The sequence below is a fragment of the Phyllostomus hastatus genome, unplaced genomic scaffold (assembly GCF_019186645.2).
Source record: "Phyllostomus hastatus isolate PE091 unplaced genomic scaffold, TTU_PhHast_1.1 phas_contig_196, whole genome shotgun sequence".
NCBI classification, from domain to species: domain Eukaryota; kingdom Metazoa; phylum Chordata; class Mammalia; order Chiroptera; family Phyllostomidae; genus Phyllostomus; species Phyllostomus hastatus.
In genome coordinates, this window is record NW_025333709.1 from 29,164,093 (window position 1) to 29,183,845 (window position 19,753).

The window sequence follows — 19,753 nt, forward strand, 5'->3', positions numbered from 1 at the left end:
TTAGACTTTGTTACTGAAGCTGGAGACATAAATAGATCATTGTTCCTAAAAATCTGTCGTTACTTATACACCAAGTAGTAAGACTTTTGTGGCTTCTCGTGCCACGGAGCTCCTAAACTTTTCTCATAGTGCTATGGTGAGGGAAACAAGGACTTTGAGATTATATTCATTAACATGAGTTTCACTGAATTCCAACTCACCATTTAATTACTGTGTGGCTTTGAGTGAGTCGCTGACACACTTTATGCTTCAGTTTCTTTATCATAAAATGGAAATGCTATCTCCTCATAGCATTACTGTGAGACTCAAGTGAAGTAACATATGCAAAGGCATCGTACATTATGCCTAACTATGAGTTTTCCTTCCCTTTCTCTGGAAGCACTTAAGATGAAGTATTTTTAATTTCAATGGTCTTCTTTTAAATGAACTACTATTAGATCAGATTTTCTTCGTGTTATACTTGTAAGCCAGAAAATGCTTTAGCCAAAGAATACCCTTATCTTTAGTAAATTTTATCACCTGTTATCACCTTGGACCCATCTTTTAACCTGTGTATTTGGCTCCTCTGTGATTGATATGCCTCTGAACTTATCGTCCTTGTCACTTTTGTAAGCGTTGCTGTACCTGACATTTGTAAAAATCTTCTACAGCTTGGAATTTCATCACATGCTACTAAATACCTACTTTGAGAGTGGTGCCAGTTAATTAATCAGCACAATTAGGGGTGAGCACTTCCCTGATGTCAGGATTCCATGACCTCACGTAATCCTGGCTCTGAATACCTTCTTGTTTTGAGACCTTTAACAAACGACTGATCCTCATTGAGTCTCTCTTGCAGCATCTGTAAAGAGACCTCACTATAGTACCATTGGGGACTGAGAAGAAGCCAACAGGAAGAACCTATTTAAATAATATAGACTCTAGTACATCAAAAGAACTTGAACTATTATTAATAAATCAAATTGTGTGATCATAATTCACATTTTCCATATGTTTGCTATGAAATATATATTAATTTCCATAAGCTATATCCATAGCATTTTTGGTTAGCCAAAAAGTCTTATAAAAATTAAAAGGGAAAAATCTCATTTCCCTTTTAATTTTTCATAGTGAGTCCATGCCTATGTTCTGTAAAGACACTGCGTATTTGCTCATAGGTTTTATACAGCATTCTTGAATTGTTGTTTGATCCACTGAGTATTTTATAAGATACTGATTGTCCAGCTTATTTTTTAACTTGTAAATAAAGTTTGCTGGGATCAAATGTGTGTGTGCACAAAGTGTTCACATACACACTTACTCTCAGAAACTACCCACGTGGTCAAAGAACAATGACAAAATATTTTCAGCTTTTTGGTGCTTCCTAGATGAGAGTGTTCGCTGTACGAGGAGACGCTCTCTCCTGCAGAGTCCTGCGTGGACTCCAGGATGGGACCCAGACATGCCCATCGCTAGCCGATGATTGCTGCAGGACCATTCGGGTCCAATTTACTCATTCATAATTATGCCCGTGTTTTCCTTCATTTGGACAATTTGTGACACCAACTTTGTGGCAAGAAGAACTTAGTGTTACCTTAAGAATGGGTGAAAGGATAAACACTTAACACTTAAAGGTTTAACCTTGAATTCCTCTTATGTTATTACTTAAAAACATATATGTGTAAATATATATTTTTAGGACTCTGAAGTTGATCCTGAGAAATTCTCCAGTAGGATAGAATGTGAAAGTCCAAACAATGACCTCAACAGATTCCGAGGCTTCCTGTGAGTGATACGTGACTTACCTTTGTGGGTGTGAGTGGAATTGTGTGATGCAACTCTATTTAATTTGATAAGACTTGTGTGTACTTATATCCAAGATAACTCACTTATGGCCATATGTTTAGACACCTTAATAATTTGGTAAATATTTACCTAGGTATGTTTTAAAAATAACAAGATCTTGTTCTTAAACTAATCCTGGAATTTCAGTGGTGTAGGAATGAATGTCTTACGTAAGCTCCACATTAAGCCCAAGATATGTTAGTTGTTTGGAAAGAGGTGTTTGGACAGATCTAACAGCGTAAGTGACATGCCAGCACAGTGTCCTTCTGCAGAATTAGAGTAGCACGCGGACAGTAATGTTTGGCAAAAGTTACTCAGTGATTTGAAACACGCCTAAGAAGTATGAAAAATCATGGCCGTGTTCATTCTGGAGTCTTCTAGTGGCATCCACATCCTTTTTGCACAAGCAGCTAAATCTGGGGTCTTACCTAATTTTGTGCCTGGCTTATGCCACTTAAGTGCTTTATGCACTTGCCTCAGATCCCTTAACAAGTCCTGAGGCCCTTTATGCCCCCTGCTCTCCTCATGATAACTTGTCCCCAGATTCCTGGACGCCATGTGTGCTTGCCCTTTGGTTCCTCCATTCGTGATAAGCTCCTTTTGATGTCTGTTTCAACATGTGCTGCCTTCCTGTCTGATTAGTATGGTCTGACCAGTGAAGTGGTCTTCCTCCTGGAATCCACGGCTAAAAGATACTCTCCGCTTCCTCTCCTCTCCCTCAGATTCTTTCCTCCTTTGTGCTCTGGTGATGTCTATATTGAGAGCTGGCTTACCAACTTTCAAAGAAACATTCATTGAGAGAATCAGTGATTTTCCTGTGGAATTACTTTTAGCCATTGAACTAGCTCCTCGTGCTTTTCTTACTTTGTAGCCTGTTTTCTAAAATCAACAAAAACTGAGATGCTCAAGCTCACCCCCTGTATGATGCCTTCTCTGATCTTCCTCAGGCAGAACTGACTTCCTCCCTAGTTGTGTCCACATGGTATGCTATCATAATAGCTATACTATTTTTATCAGACCTAAGTATTTTATATCACTTACCTCCTCTTGGATCACAGGAGCCAAGACGGTGTTTGTTTTTCTATTCCCAGCATCTGTAGATGTAGATGATACCTAGGTTCTCAAGTGGATGAGAGCTCTATGTGTTTAGTCTTTCTTTCGTATGGAATCCAAAGGTCCTACGCCCTAAGTACCAAATTTCACTCACCCATCAGGGGCAGGACAGGTTTAGCATTTAGGCAGATGCAACCAAGAAGGAAGCTGGGCTTTGATCCAATGATGGTAACCTAGAGTGATGTAATGGTGAAAATAAGGATCCCAAGGGAAAAATTAATATTTACTAAGCAACTTTGGAAGTGATGCTTTTGTATGCTAAATCTGTCCTTATGAAGGTTCTGTGGATACCATGTGCTATCTTGATGAGGATTGGGTGGTGCTTGCCTGGGAACATGAATGTCGGGACTTGAATTTCCTCTTCTGTAAAACCAGGATGTTGAATTAGATTAAATACAAGGACACTTCTAGTGCTGAGCATGACCCTGTGGTTCATTCTTTGTACATACACCCATATATATGAAAGGAATACACTTCTTAGAAGAAAGTGCTTTAAAAATTAAATGATATCTGGTTTTCTCCTCCTTTGTGGTGTGAATTTTTTTAAAAGTGTTTTTCCCCTTATTATGCCAGGTAGCAAGGATAGCAGAAACAATGACAGTTTTTCTGTATGTAAGAAAAAAAAACAGCTTATAGACTGCAATGTATCACTTAGAAAGCAATCTAATTTTAGTGCTGAAATTAAGAGGGCATTTCAAACTGTGTGAAATACATTGGTTTCTGCTTATTTTTAAAAATTTTCTAAAGAGTCTGCTCTGCATTTTTGCCACCATAGCAATTTAATCAAGTAATTACTTTGATAATTTTAAACCGTTTAGTACAAAAAATTTCAAATATGCAAAATTAGAAAGAGAAGTATGATGAACACTCACAGGCTGGGTTTAACTATTTGAAAATTTTTCCCACTTTGTTTCAATTATTCCCCCACTTCCTTCCTGACTCCTACATTGATTGTATTGTCTCACTGTGAAGACTTCACTGTGATTACATAGCGGACTTGTTAAAAAACCATAGCGATAACATCAATATCACATCTAACTTAACAACAATCTCTTAACATTGTCTAATACAACGGTCCCCAACATTTTGGTACCAGGGACTGGTTTGTGGAAGATAGTTTTTCCACAGACCCTGGGTGGAGGGATGGTTTCAGGATGAGTCAAGCACGATACATTCGAGCTCACCTCCTGCTGTGTGGCCTGGTTCCTAAGGGGCCCAGACCCACACCTGGTATGCGGCCTGGAGGTTGGGGACCCCTGCTCCAATGCCTCGTCTTTGTTCAAATTTCTATTACCTCAAAAAAATTTTTTGCCTTCAACTTATTCTAATCAGGATCAAACCCAGGCCTACACATTGTATTTGGTTGATATGTCTCCAAATTTCCCTTCCCAAGAAATTAGGTCATGTAGCTTGCAGAATTTACCACATTTCAAATTGAGCTGAGTCCATCTTCCTTGTGTTGAGGATACGATCAGCCCTCCTTTTGCCCCCTTGGCTTTCATGTGTTCAATAAATCAGGTCACTTTGCTCTAGAGTTTGCCACGTTTCAGATTTACTTGACTAAATGAATCCATGCAGTGGTAGCTGACATGTTTCATGACCCTCTTATTATCCCATAAACTGCCCAGGGTCACTTTCATAGTCTGATAAAAGAAGTAGTTTTTCTCCCTAGAAAATGACAAACATATTATGTACATACACACACATGCAGGAACTATGATTTCAGAGGCTTCACAGATCCCCAGAAGCCATAGACCCCAGGTTGGTTTGCCCTGATAGAGGCTTCATTAGGCTCCCATGGAGATATGCACTTCCTATCCCATACCATGTGGAGGCCCGTGGTGTCCCCTGGTCCTATTGGTAGTTCTGTTATGATTAGTGTGGTCAGCCTTATCATTTTATTATCAAGTTCCCCATCAGCCTTCTATTTAATGATTTTAGAAATCACCAATTATCATTGCCTGGAATGATTTTTGATTACATCCAGTTGGAAAATGGTGATTTTTCCAATTCTATCAATAACTGCTCCCTCATCAACTATTTATTACTTGAAATATAAGTACAGCTTGTACTAGAGAAACGGTTCCTTATTTAGAATATTTTTGAGCTTCTATAAAACTAGAAGTTGACAAAAAAAGAATACTCAAAAACAATGGTATTTAGAAATTTGTTACACCTTTTCCCAGCCAAAGCAGGTAACTAACTGAAATAATAGAAGCAAACAGGCCAGAGATTTGAAAACTGCCCTGTGAGCCGCCTAACTTAATATTCTAATCAAGAAAATGCAAAACCATGATTTTGATTTTTATATCCCCACTCTGGCTGTTTAAAAATGAACCTGTATGCTACCTTTCCTACAGAGAGCATTCCAACAAAGAACGCGTGGGCCTCAGTAAAGAAAATTTGTTACTCAGAGGATGCACCATTAGAAACACGGAGGCCGTCGTGGGCATTGTGGTTTATGCAGGTTGGTTTCCACCACTGTCTCCGCTGGGCTTTCCTGCAAGTTAATGTTTTCCATTCACTCAAAATGCGCTTTTCAGAAGCAGAAAGGAAATTTTGTACTGATAAACTTAATCATCAATGTCTGTTTTTCTAAATGGATTACAAAAGCAAACTAAATTAGCAAAATATATTCTGTAACTCCAGTTTATTAAATGATCTGCCAGAGAGATTTTAAAATATGATACTTGCTACCTGGCTTTAATTTGCATGTTCTCTGACCTGTTGTGTTACTTACGTAGGCCATGAAACCAAAGCAATGCTGAACAACAGCGGTCCCAGGTATAAGCGCAGCAAATTAGAAAGAAGAGCCAATACAGACGTCCTCTGGTGTGTTCTGCTTTTGGTTATTATGTGTCTGACCGGTGCACTGGGTAGGTAAAATTTCACTATTTGCAGACATCTTTTCAGCAAGATACTCATTTAAAAGTATTTTACTTTCAAAAATGTATGAATGTCTGACTTATGTAAGAAGGCTTGATTTGCCAGTGATTTTTTTCCCCTTCAAATCTGAATCTCATTCTTCGGCCTGAAAAGCATGAATGTTGATGATCCTCAGTTATACGTGCCGCCATACTGAAGGGACCTGGGAAGGGATTTAGACAGAGACAGACAGACAAGAGAACATACAGAATTTTTCATTTGAATTTGTTCCCCAAAACAAATAATGGTTCAACCAAAATTAGTGCCCTCACCTCCCTGTTTTTAAAAATAAAGTTCTCTATTTACATAACACATATGTAGCATCCATTTGACATCTGTGTGTTTTGTGAAAGGTCACGGAATCTGGTTGAGCAGATACGGACACGTGCCCTTCTTTCACCTCCCGGAGCCTGATGGACGTGTCATAGCACCCCCGTTGGCAGGCTTCTATATGTTTTGGACCATGATCATTTTGTTGCAGGTAATTTCTGTCGAGCTCGTTACAGAGTTTTAAGATCTTTGCTACTTACCCAGCTTTATTCAATTTCTCAACCTTTCTTTTCCGTCTGTAACATTTTTTAAATCGTGCGGTTCTTTCCAGGTCTTGATTCCCATTTCTCTCTATGTTTCCATTGAAATTGTGAAGCTTGGCCAAATATATTTCATTCAAAGTGATGTGGATTTCTACGATGAGAAAATGGATTCTACCATTCAGTGCCGCGCCCTGAATATCACCGAGGACCTTGGACAGATTCAGTACCTCTTTTCTGACAAGACAGGAACGCTCACTGAGAATAAGATGGTTTTTCGGAGATGCAGTGTGGCAGGCTTCGATTACTGTCATGAAGAAAATGGTGAGTGTTGGGTGTATGTGAAAACCAACCTTAACATTGATCTTTTCACACTGACCTGAAGGTTTGATAATTCTAGCATAGAAGTGCGGTATTTAACATTGAGTATTTAATCACCCAAATGGGCATTAAGCTTAATTGCCATTCCTTCAGAAGTTAATAGGTCAAAATCAAGGAGTTTGCTGCCATGGTTTCTTTTAAAGGCAAGTGAATTACCAACAGAAGTAGAGGCTGGGGTTGCAGATGGTGACACTGATATTGCATTATAGATGCTTTTGAGAATCTAATGAAAATATAAACCATATCCTAAAAAATATTTTGAAAATAATTCCAAAGGGACTAGAGGCTCCCCCTAACCCCAGCACTCAGCCCGTAAGTATTCATGGATTCTTGGTTAAGATCACACTGTTTAAGAATAAGTAAGATGAGCTGAACTTCTGACACTAGGAAGTCGATACATAAGTCACAAGTTTTTCTTAAAGAATTGAACTTTATGTTTATTCATAAAAGTAATATGTGCGCCTATGAAGATGATTCTGAGAAATGTTCATAACAAATTAAAAGCCCTATTCTCTCAAGGTTAACCACCATTAACAGTTTGATGAATATATAACCATCTATTTCTTTATGCATTTCCTCTAAATGTGAACATACCTATTTATACATCTCCCTTTTGTGAGTTAGAACCTGTTATGATACTGTTTTGCAATTTGCTTCTTTTATTCAATAGTATCTCATGAACTTTTTTGCAAATTAGTTCATAACATTAAGTGCATGGTATTGCATTATTTGTGGTCAAGTTCAGTTTGCTATTATAACAGTACTTTTCAATTAGCATTACTTATTTATTCAAAATATTTCATGAGCTCCTAATAGGTGGCATTAGTCCATGATATCTTATAGCTTAGAATTTAGAGCAAGAAGACAAATAAGATTAAAAATTATGACAGATAAAAGAAAAGAAAATGCCTTTTTCTCATGTCCCACTGTAATGGGATGAAGTTATTCTTTTTAGTCTGTGTGATTTTTGTGGACACAGATGGCACTTCATTGTCCTAGTTAGTAATTTAGTAATGATGTTTCACTTTTTATATGTTTATCAGTCATTTGAATTCCATGCGCTTTTCCTGAATTACAAGAATTACAAGAGTTGTTCTTATTCCTACTATTCCGCGGGGGAGTTTTATCTATGACGTCAGCGCTGATGTTCAGCTGGCATGCCCTGGTCCGAGTGATGTGTGGCCAGCGTCCATTTTCATTTGCACACTTAGATTGAACCGGTTGTTAAATAATTTGATTATCAGCTCTGATAATTATCCCTTTCTTCTTCATGAAGCAAATATTTTCCTGGTTTATGATTTACGGTTGTATTAGTTTTCTGTTGCTGCATAATGAATTGCCACAAATTTAGTGGCTTAACACAATACAAATATACAATCTCATGGGTCAAGAGTCTCTTGGGGTCTCTCACCAGGCCGAAATCTAGGTGTCAGCTGGGACTGTGATCTTATGTGAGGCTCAGGAGCCTGTTCTTAGCTCACTGGTTTTCCGGAGAATTCCGAGTCTTGAGGTTATGGTGCTGTGGTCCTGCCTCTCTGCTGGCTCTCAGCCTGGGTCATTTCTAAGCAACTCGAGGCAGCCAAACACACGACAGTTGGTTTCTTCAAGGCCAGCTGCAGAACCTGTAGCTGTGAGCCTCTCTCTGTCATTTCTGGGAAGGACTGGCGCCTCCTTTAGTGCGTTTCTTTGGAGTTTATTTTTCATGTACACATTAATATGTGGTTTTTAAACAAAAGTGGCATCACTGTGTGCTTTTATTTTATACTCATTTTTCTGAAGACTTCATCATGACTCCCTTTCCATTATCTCCTTTCTCTTCTAATGGTTACTCAATGCTGCCTATAGGAATTGCCATAGTTTATGTAATGGGCCCTTAGCTGAGGTTGCTGGCAGTCATTTGCTGCGGTGAGCAAGTGCTGCAGTGAGCGTCCCTGTAGATAAGCCTCTGTGTCATTGGTGAGGCTGGAGCATTCTAAAGTTATTTGACCAGAGATCTTCTATTTTCAAGAAGTATTTTGCAACATTAATGTTTCATAAAATACATGGTGGAAAGCACTGCATTATTTTTTGTATTGGTAACATTTATAATTTTGTATTTGTAACATTTAAGAGGGCTAATCCCAGCCTTCTCCTGGCCCAGCCCCTGAACATACATGCTGCTGACCAGTGAGTGCTTCTCTTCTGTGGCTCCTCACGCAGGGAAGATACCAAGTGACTCAGAATCAACTGCTGCCATGACAGTTAACTGATAGAATTCCTGTTTGTGAGCCATGGAGGGTTGCGCTGCTTCAGGTGCTGATGCTGCCTGTGAACACGTCTTTACTCCATCCATCTGGAGCTTCTGGTCTCCTTTCCGCAGTGGCTTAGAAAGGAGTCCATACATACACACGCACGCACACACACCCTGAAGGGGGTTATGGTGGTGAAGGGGGTGGTGGTGGCGGCCAGTTCTCCCAAGAACTGAATTCTGGGGAGACATGTTATTAAGTCTAAGACATTCTTTTCACTGCAGTGAAAACAACTTGACCCTTTGGGCATTTCTAGCAAAAGTGTTGCCTAGGAGATCTCTCCATAAAGAATATTTCTGCTTGGAAATAGCCCCTTACACATACATAATTAAACTAAACACATCTGACCAACTGTTTAATGTTTTAAAACCTTGCAGCTGAGAAATTTGGTCCCTGGACTAAGCAGCATACCGACAGCGAGCAGTCCACCAAGTGCGTGTGTGTTGACTGTTTACTGTGTCTTCCAGACACCGGACACAATGAGAAACAAGTCAGACAGGGTCCCTGCTGTCATAGAGCTTCTCCTGGAGAAAATAGTCACCAATAAATTAACTTTTAAATCAAGAAAAATATTAAACAGTGAAAAGTGCGTGCAGAGAATTCAAATGGGATGATGTAATAAAGATTATTCAGGATTGGGTGACTGGGCAAGGCCTCTCTAAAGGGAACCTCAGAGCCTAGATCTAAATTACATAATCTTGGAAGTTCAGGGGCAAAAGTTTTTCGATCAGAGGGAGCAGCTGAGCTAGCCCTCAGGCTGAAATGCACTGGGTGATTTTCAAAGTAAAAGAAAGGCCATCGAGGCTGAGTTTTAGTGGAAGTGTGGAAGAAGGAGAAGCAAGATAGTTAGAGAGGTTAGCAGAGGTCAGGTCATTCTGAGTTACGTAAGCCAAGAAAAGGGGTTCAGAATTTATTCTGAGTGAATTGTGAAGCCACTGGAGAGTTCTGTGCTTTACCTTTTAGGAAGATCAGTCCAGCTGCTGTGTGAGGAGTGGGTTGCTAAGGGGCAGGGAGACCAGTTACGAGGCTAGCGTAGTGGTCCTGTGGAGAGATGATGATGGCCTGGATGAAGGTAATGGCAATGGAGAGAATTCAAGGTATTGGGGATGTGTTTTGGATGAATAGTGGACAGCTGTTGGTGATGCTTTGACTCTGGGGGCTGGGGAACAAGAGAGGAATCAGGGAGAATCCTAGGTTTTTGGCATAGGTGACTAGATAGGTATCATTTACAGAGTTGGGGAAGACAGAGAAAGAGTAAGTCTGAGAGAGAAGAAAAGGAGAGTTCTGTTGTCACCTGTCAGGTTTAAGTTATCTGTTTACTAATTCAATCCGTGGGCTCTGGGGACATCATATTAACATAAAAGGTAAAATGATTTGCCCTTTGGGGTTAATAGTAAAATTATAAGCAAATAAGATATACAGTGTCTGAATGGTGGCACGTGCTGGGCTAGGATTGGTAGTAACTACCGTGGCTAGATCAGGGAAGTCTTCACTGACGGGGGGACATGATGCAATACTGGAGGGAAGTGAGGGGGTGAGTCATGCAGGTATCTGCTTGAAGAACCTCCTGAACATGCACCTGGAAGTGTCCAGTGAAGAACTGGACATACGACTCTGGATTCCAATTAGAGGCCTGAGTTGAAGGTATAGGTCTGGAGGTCATGTGCAAAGAGATGATATTTCAAAGATGGGGCCAGATGGCACCACCAAGGAGGAGTATTGTAGGTGGAGGAGGGAAGGAGCTTCTGCAGCAACCCAATATTTGAGGGTTGAAGGAGTGGGAAGATAGCAGGAGACGCTAGATGGAACAGCCACTGTAAGCAGGAGGAAAAACAGGTACCTGTGGTGTTAGAGAAACAAAAAGCCATTTCAAGGATAAATAGTCAGCTCTGTTGGATATTGCTAAGAGTTCAAGTAAAATGCAGACAGATGCGATCATTGGAGTTGGTGACACACACGGCCTTGACAAGAGCAGCGTCAGTGGACAGACAGGAAAGGAAGCCATGAGATTCACTGCAAAGAGATTGGTGTAGGTGAACGAGGGGAGAATTATAAGTGCAAAGTCTTTGAGTAGGCCAGAGGGGCGGATGCAGGTCATGAGTGGAGGGTTTGGCATTTGGCTCTTTTACCTGTGGTAAGAGGGACGACAGAGAGTTTGGGTACTGATGGAGATGGGCTGGTAGATTCAATGATGGGAAAAGAAGGGAATTCCTATCTGATTGCTTCTACTTTTCTCCATGAGGTAAGTTCATTAACTAAAGGTATTGTGGGAGGGGACATTGGAGGCCAAGTTTGGAAAAGGAGGAGATGGTATGAAATAGCTGTTCAAGTAAATGCCTGACATTCAGCTTGCAAGTGGTCCTTCTCGGGTAGTGACGCAGTGTGATTTTCACCCCTCAGCCAAGAGGTTAGAGTCCTATCAGGAAGCTGTCTCTGAAGATGAGGATTTTGCAGACACTCCCACTGGCTCTCTCAGCAATATGGCAAAACCCCGGGCCCCCAGCTGCAGGACGGTTCAGAACGGGCCTTTGGGAAGTACGTCCTCGAATCATCTGGCCGGGAGCTGTTCTGCTCTGGGAAGTGGAGAAGGAGCCGGTGAAGTGCCTCGTTCCAGACAGGCTGCCTTCAGTAGCCCCATTGTAAGTGTGAATCCGCGACTTGACTCTTGTCCATCCATAATGAATAATGACAGGACAGCCTCGTGATTACCACAGAGCCAAACACTGTTGTCTTCTCGACGGGAGAAGAGACCACATAATTGCACTTCAGTGTGAGTGCCACAGGCACAATTAGAAGTGTAAACACATAATTTCATGGATTACTAATGGGACAGTTGAGAAGCGGGGGCTACTTCAATATTGAGAGATAGTATATCAGTTCTGGGGAAAAAAAAAGATTTCTGGCCAATCATATCTGAGAGCCTGAAGAAGGCGGCCTGGGTGTATGGACTGTGGCTCGCTCTCTGCAAAGCTGCTCAGAGTTACTCATACACGGGTGAGTACCTATGTCTAAATCCAAGGGAAATTCAGAAGGCTTCTGGTGCTTTTCAACGCCTTTTTCTTTTCTGTCATCTCATAAAAGGTTGAACCCTTTGAGTACTGGGTTCCTATTACTTATTTTAGAAACAGAAACCTATACTTTCTAAGCCATTGTTTAATGCTTCTTTAATCCTCTAGAGTTTTCGTTCCACAACCGTGCAGTTCATTCTACCTGGATGGCTGTTCTCTTAGATCTTTGTATGGCTGTCTCCTTCCTGTTGTGGAAGTCTCAGCCACATGTGACCTCCTCGGTCAACCTCCCTACCTCACAAATCCAAACACTTTCCTTCCCCCACCTCTCTGTCCCAGTCTAGAAGCATCTTACTTACCTGTGTCTAGGTTAGTGTTTTGCATCCACTCTCTCCTCCAATTAGAGTGTGAGTTCTCTGGAAGCCAGGATCTCATCCATCCTATCTGCCCCTCTTTCCTTGAAGCATGCCTGACACTGCAGATCAGCAATAAGTATTTATGGGATGAGTGACTTAATTAATGGATTAATGGAAGACGATGACATAATGCTAGACACTGGGGTCGAAAATGAGTAAGACATGCATCTAACCTCCAGTCTTGTTCTAAGTAGACGAGGCAGACATGTGTATAAATGTAATCCTGTATTCATGGTGCGGTAGAACTTGCTAATACAAAATATGGAGGCCACAAAGAAAAGAATGATCAACTCTAAAGGGGTTGAGAGGGGACAAGAAGGGCTACACAAAAGAGGTAAAACTTTACTTGGAATTAAACTAGTGAGTAAGAGTAGAAAGGGGAGGACAGGCCCTGGGGGCAGACAGCATGTGGCACGTGCAAAGGCCCAGAACCACAGGACGGAAGAACATGGTTGGAGGAGGAATGGTCAGTGTGTGGTGGTTGGCCTTTGTCTTTTTCCTTCAGGCCTCTGGTACTGAGGAATCTGAGGGAGCCAGAAGAAGGCATTGGTGTCCATACTTAAACCAATGTTGTCGAGGTGGAGCTGGAGGTCCCAGAAGTGCGTGGCAGTGGCAGTGGAAAGTGAAAGTAAAGCCTTGGATAGAGATGGAGCTAGGGGAGGAGTAGGGCTCAGCATTAGAGCTGCTTGGTCAACTTTACCTCCTGCGTAGGGAAGCCGGGTCTGTTATTAAATCAGGGATGTTTTAGGTTTTGCAAAAACAATTAAAATAGATTTGTGTCACTCTCAGTTTTAAAACAAGCTTAACATTCAGCATATATTAAGGCACCGAAAATCATCAGCAAACATTTTTAGAGGGCAGAGAGGAATCTTAGCTAGTGTTTGCTTGTGTAATTTGGACTTAGATGGGGAGGAAAAAAAGAAAGAAAGAAAGAAAGTAACCTGAATATGAAATCTGCAGCCTGGTAGGAAGGCATAATAACCATGGGGGAAATCTAACGTTTGAAATAGTCAGATATTATAAAAGACCAGGACAAAGATGTTGGACTCCCACCATGAAATCAGATAAGGCTTTGTTTAATTACGGGAAGCTATCCACGTTGTGCTCTGTATTCTCTAATTAGAAATATAAATTTTCTCTGCATTTAAAAAATGTCTGTCTGAGGTCAAGTGGCAGGGGTGTATGTATTTGTTTTCTAAAGAGTTACATCTTTTTTAGTCGGTTTATCTGCCCCCTTCTTTACGAATGTAAAAGCAGCAAATGTTTGATAGTGATGGGCGATGGTAAACTTTTCTTGTCTATCCATGTGCCAGGTACTGAGTTGGGGATCCAGAGGTCAATACGATACGGTCCTTCCTTTAAAGGAACTCACAGACTCCCTGGGGAAAGAAGTACCTGCGCATGGAACCTTTTACAGCAAGATGGTGTGGGCCTGATTCTCTAAGTAACAGATGTGCAGAGAATGCAGGAACTGTCCGTCACAGAAAACAAGAACAAAAGTCAGTTCTGTAATACAGGGTCTCAGTGAGGAAGACTTGGATCTTAGGAAAAATGTCTGTAGGTACAGTCTTACGAATCAGAATTATGTGTGATAACTGTCCTTTCTCCTCAACTCAGCAACTACATGTCTTAGTCACTAGGGACTGACTTATTTACGGAGACCAGCAAAAGTGGAAGAATGCTCCTTCTTCACTTCGACATGGATCTTTCCTTAAGTGTTCTTTTGGGGTCTTTTATATATTGTTTTAAGATGCTTTTAGGGTCTTCTGTGGTCCTGAGTTTCTGGGTTTTTTCACATTTACTTTGACGGCTCCTTTCATAAACACAGCACGGCTCACCAGCGCCCAGCTGTGCCCAGCTCTGATGTCACTTCTGTTCCCGTGGTCACCACACAGGCATGAGAGTGGTCACACGGTCATCACAGTCCCCAAATGATGTGTTAGACTGACTTCCATCAGGTAGCATTTGTCACAAAGACATAAGTTACAGACCTTTCATTAGTCTGAGATGACTTCAGAATGCCGAGGTCTTTATGTCATTAGTCAGTGCAGAGATCACTGGCACAATGAAATCAGTATTAACTTCTGAGGTCTCTCACTCGATCCCAAACATGTTCCATAGACCAGACGTCTCTAAGATACAGTTTGAGAAGCCTGCTCAGGCTAGCCTCTTCTTGGAGCTCTCCAGGACCCAGTAAGCTCTCTGAGAAAGAAGTGCTTCAGTAAACAAACCTGTTGAATTTAATCATTTCTCAACTTATTTCAGTATGGAACTCTGGTTTTCTTTGGTGGAGGGAGGTGCTTAATATTAACGTTCTGAGAAGACTGCCTCTGGCAATATTGCTCCAACCCGTGAAGTCTCACAAGCCCTGAATGACGGCGTCACCATGGGCCTCGGTAAATACCATGCAGCAAGCTGCACAGGCATCGCTGGGTTGGCTAAGCATCGAGTGAGAAGTCCCTCAGACTGCACCACTCTCTCCTACTGACTTGGAGGAAAAGACTGTTCTCCGAGTACCGAGGGCCTGCCTAGCCCAGGGGTCAGCTCAGTGTCACTGTGTCTGAGCCTCAGGAGGACATGTGGACAACTTATTAATGAACAGCCACCAGATTACAAGTGCCTATGAGCTCCATCAGACTGCAACAAGATTCAAATTTTGCTAAGTCACATACCCCAGGACAGCAGATGGAGACGTGTTTGAATAGAAATGTAAGATTGTTTTGTAGGGGCATATAACTTGGACCTTTAAAACCCACTGCTTCACTTAGCATAGTGTTCTCCAGGTCCATCTAGGCTGTTGAAATGGGTAAAATTTTCTTCTTATAGAAAATTTTTATGGCCAGGTAGTATGCCATTGTGGAAATGGGCCATAGTTGTTTTATCCACTCAGCTGATGGACATTTGGGAAATGAGCCAGTCAGAGGAAGACAAATACCATATGATTTTACTCATATGTGGAATCTAATGAATAAACTGAACTAACAAGCAAAATAGAGACAGACTCATAGAGAGCATGCTGACAGCTCTGGAGTTGGGGGTAGAGGGATCAAGCAAAAAGGAAAAAGCACTCATGGGCACAGGCAACAGTGCAGGATTGTGGTTGGGCGGGCGGGGAGGGTGAGTGGAGGTGGAAGGGGATATAACTGGGAGAAATGGCAGTGGAAAAAAAATACAACAAAAACAGGGGGTGGGGGAGCCCGGCAACCTGCCTAAAGCTGAGTGTGTCATTTGAGGAAGAAAAGGAACATTACATTACTTGGGTTCCTGTTATACTGATCTCACCCCACTACTATATCCTTACATTCTAGAGCCATGATTGTGAGGCTGGTGTTATTGCGACCATTATTTGGAAGAAGGAAATGTAGCCGAGGGGGTGAAGTAAGCTGGGGCCACGAGCTCGTATGCAGGGGGTCTAAGGCCTGAGCCCAAACCATGTGATTTCCAGCCTGTACTCTTTTCTTACTAAGCCTGTGCTAACTCTCACCAAACTCCTGAGCATAAAATACGTACCACAGTCTTCTAAGACTAATATCACACACCCCCATATTTTCCTTTTTTCACTAAGTCACTCCTCCTGGCTTTCATGCATCCAGTATGCTTCGCCAGCCAACTGTGTGTAGGACTCCTCTAGAACACAGTGGTGTTTTCGTGGAAGCTTGATTTGAGGTCCCTTTTGACACATCTGAAAAATTTCTAAAGCACTGGACTCTGTGTTACTGGATAATAAACAGAGTCCTACTACAACATTCTTTGTTAAAACTAGTACTCCTCAATAAGTGAGAGAAGTACTCTGCTAAACAAAATAGAGTCATTTTTTCAATGACAAAACTTGTTTGAGCCTATTTGTACTAAGAATCTTTAAGAGGAAGGCACAGAATAGAGTTGCCATATACTTTTGGTGATCAGAACTCTCTTGGAGGAACCCGAGGGAGTGTCTTGTAGAGTGTTACTCGGAAATGCTGATTAAATCTGGTGGCCTGCTCATTGTAATTTTTATTCTGGAATGTTGGTTTTTAACAATAGTAGTGCCCAGAGCCATAAAATATTATGTTAAAATAACATGGTGTGAATAATGCCCTCTCTTTCTCAAGAGCTGGTACTCATCAGTTGCTTTTGGATGAATCTATGCCCAAAATAGAATCCTAGACGTACTAATTTACATATATAGCTCTGGCACTGGGTAGGAACACACTCGTTCAGCTGTATTTGGATGAAAGGGGTCATTCCCATCTCCTGTTTAGTTTTAGTTAATAGTCAAGGTAGACCCCCGACACTGTATGTTCTGAATTTTCCATTTTTTGTCTTTCCCTGTTCTCACTTTCCATGATACCTTGTACATGAAATCTTCTTGAGGAGAGCAAAGTCTACTGTTTCCTGCTTCACATATTCTGGTTATAAAAGCTTTGTCTCATTTAGATGTAAAACTCTCAGTTTTAGATACTTGTGATAACACTTTGTTTTATTGGATCTCCAGGAAACAGATGTGGTACCAGACACCAGGCTTTGGGACAAATTCAGTCAGATTACACCTCAGCTCTTCACCCCGCTTGATGAGTCTGACCCAAACCCACCGCTGGAGACTTCGTACATTGTTGACTTCTTTATCGCCTTGGCAATTTGCAACACAGTCGTGGTTTCTGCCCCTAACCAACCACGGCGAAAGGTAAGGCCCTTAATGCACATGAGGGCCGCCTCCTGGAAGAGAACTCGGGAATTAAACATAGTGGTCTTGTTATGTGGATAATAATTGATAAGAAGAATAACAGCAGCTACTAATACCAGTTTAACCTTAGTACAGCACTAAATCTGTGCTCTGCACTTACAATGTTCTGAGTGATTTTTTGGTGGTAACGTATTTAATCCTCCCAACAATCCCAAGAGTTAGGCTCCATATCACTCTGCTGTGGTTTCCTGTTGTACAGCGGAGGGTAGGCAGCCTGCCCAGTCACCGGAGGGGAGCTGGTGATCGCAAGTCTTGCGGAATGCGGCTCTGTTCGTTTTGTTGTAGTTCTCTTACCAAATTGAAACTTTCCTTCAGACTTCTGAGAACTCCAACGTAGTATGCATTGCACCAAGCTGCCTACACAGTCTTGGATTTGTTAGTATGTTTAATGATAAAGTCCTTTTTTTATGTACCATTTGGGTTAGCTTTAACTGGATCAGTGTAAAATCCACTGCCTCTGTGATATAGCAAGGCTCTGCAATTCCCACAAAAGATGGATTTCTAAAATCTAGTTGTAGACTTTATGGAATTCATGCAAAATTCATTTTCCATTAAAAAGAAAAACTTGTTTCAGAAACTGATGATCCAACACTTGCTGTGCTGACTTCTTGGGTCTAACTGCCCCCCTTTGCACACCTCCACTTAAAACTCAGTTTGCAGGGCAACCCAGTTAAACTTGAATTTCCCTCAGATCGTTTTCCTTTGGTAACTTCAGAGGTGGTCAACTTTCACATAAACATAATTTATTTCCGATCAAGCTTTCACTTGATCAGAAAATGTACTTTTATAAGATTTCAGCTAGAAACTTGTTCCTGAAAGAGTGATTATGGAATTAGAAAATGAATGGCTGGATGTTCTGTTTTCTCCCCATATAATATCTCCTGTACATCTGTTTCCAAAGGAGACATCTTTTGGTGTTTTCTGCTTAAGAAATATCGGTACCTTACCCCCAAAGAATGTAACATTCTATAGCTGAAAATAAAATTTCTGCAGGTAGGCAGGAGCCTGAGTTTCGTGGTATTGCAGGGTGACGGTGGAAAGGCAGTAGACAAGGAGCTGGTCGGCGATCTCACGGGGCACAGGAGCCTCCTTCGTGAGTGGGCCGCACTTCTCCTTTCTGAGTTGTCAGCAAATTTGAAAATTGACCCTCGTGAGTCCCGCAAACTATCATAAAGTTAAAAGTCTTTAGAGGAAAATTTTTTAATTCCTTGTGCATTTCTGAATGAGAAGACTTTACTATCCAATTAATTGGCCTTCATAATCTAATATGCTATTATTGAACCGTTAATTTGCTTACAATTTTTAAGTTGTTATTGCTAGGATGCATACAATAAAGATTATGGATTTTTCTATATTTTAAATTAGCTCATTAGGAAAAATTGCTAAGAAGTGCATGCACTGCTAGCAATATTAACATTGTCTTCCTCTATCAGTTGTCTAATTCCTTCCTAAATGGTTGTAGAAAATTGTAATGCCACCAGTATGAGCATGTCTTTTTCATGATGGCTCTTCTTATTTTTGGTAGTGTTTCCTGTGGCAGGGGTAAGCATGAAGCTGGCTGCTCTCTATTTCAGGGAATGGTGACTCTTTGTAGCGAATTTTCTCCCAGTGTGACTTCAGAGCTGTCTTACGATGCTTTTGACTGTATTCTTATTGAGACCTTCCCGAATTCTTTCCTAGACCAGACTCTCTTCACTGAGCGGAATGCCCATTAAGTCTTTGGAAGAGATTAAAAACCTTTTCCAGAGATTGTCTGTCCGAAGATCAAGTTCACCATCTCTTGCCGGTGGGAAGGAGCCATCTGCTGGGGCCTCAGGTGCCTTCGTGAGCCGACTCTCTCTCTTCAGCCGAGTGAAGATGGCCTCCCCCGTGGAGGAAGAGGCCTCCCCGGCCGGCGAGGGCCCTCAGGGGTCGGGAAGCTCGGCTTGCCTTCCGGAGACAGAGAAACAGAACGGTGATGCAGGCATCACCGGTGTCCAGGCGGATGCCCTCCCTGGACAGCCCTCGCCCTCCCCTCTGTGTTATGAGGCCGAGAGCCCGGACGAAGCGGCGCTGGTGTATGCCGCCAGGGCCTACCAATGCACTTTACAGTCCCGGACGCCAGAGCAGGTCATGGTGGACTTTGCTGCTCTGGGACCCTTAACATTTCAACTCCTGCACATCCTGCCCTTTGACTCAGTAAGAAAGAGAATGTCCGTGGTGGTCCGGCACCCCCTTTCCAACCAAGTCGTGGTGTACACGAAGGGGGCTGATTCCGTAATCATGGAACTGCTCTCCGCCGCTTCCCCAGGTGGGTTCAGCCAGAGCTGGAGGGTGGTGAGATGAAGGGTGTGTAGATGAAAAGACCCCGTCCAGTGGTTCGAGGAGGGCAAATGAGCAGGTATGTGGGGATCACTCACACTTGGTGAAGCAGGGAAAGCTCACTAGGATTTTGGTGAGAAAGCACCTACGTTTTGCGGCTCCCCAGACCTCGGCCCAAATCTGGCCTCTGTCGTTAGCTGTATCTTGATAAAGTTACCTGACTTCTGTGCCTGAGTCTTCAGTA

At 41.9% G+C, this 19,753-nt stretch overlaps 1 protein-coding gene across 1 annotated transcript in view; it reads left to right on the forward strand.

Moving 5' to 3' along the window:
- The window catches only part of ATP10D (ATPase phospholipid transporting 10D (putative)), a 78,432-nt gene that overhangs the window by 31,142 nt on the left and 27,537 nt on the right, over nucleotides 1-19,753 (forward strand). The window contains exons 5-12 of the mRNA XM_045834374.1: nucleotides 1,679-1,764; nucleotides 5,298-5,404; nucleotides 5,682-5,813; nucleotides 6,216-6,343; nucleotides 6,464-6,716; nucleotides 11,462-11,700; nucleotides 16,960-17,148; nucleotides 18,889-19,498. Of these exons, the coding sequence (XP_045690330.1) occupies nucleotides 1,679-1,764; nucleotides 5,298-5,404; nucleotides 5,682-5,813; nucleotides 6,216-6,343; nucleotides 6,464-6,716; nucleotides 11,462-11,700; nucleotides 16,960-17,148; nucleotides 18,889-19,498 (1,744 nt within the window). The remainder of the gene's footprint in view (nucleotides 1-1,678; nucleotides 1,765-5,297; nucleotides 5,405-5,681; nucleotides 5,814-6,215; nucleotides 6,344-6,463; nucleotides 6,717-11,461; nucleotides 11,701-16,959; nucleotides 17,149-18,888; nucleotides 19,499-19,753) is intronic.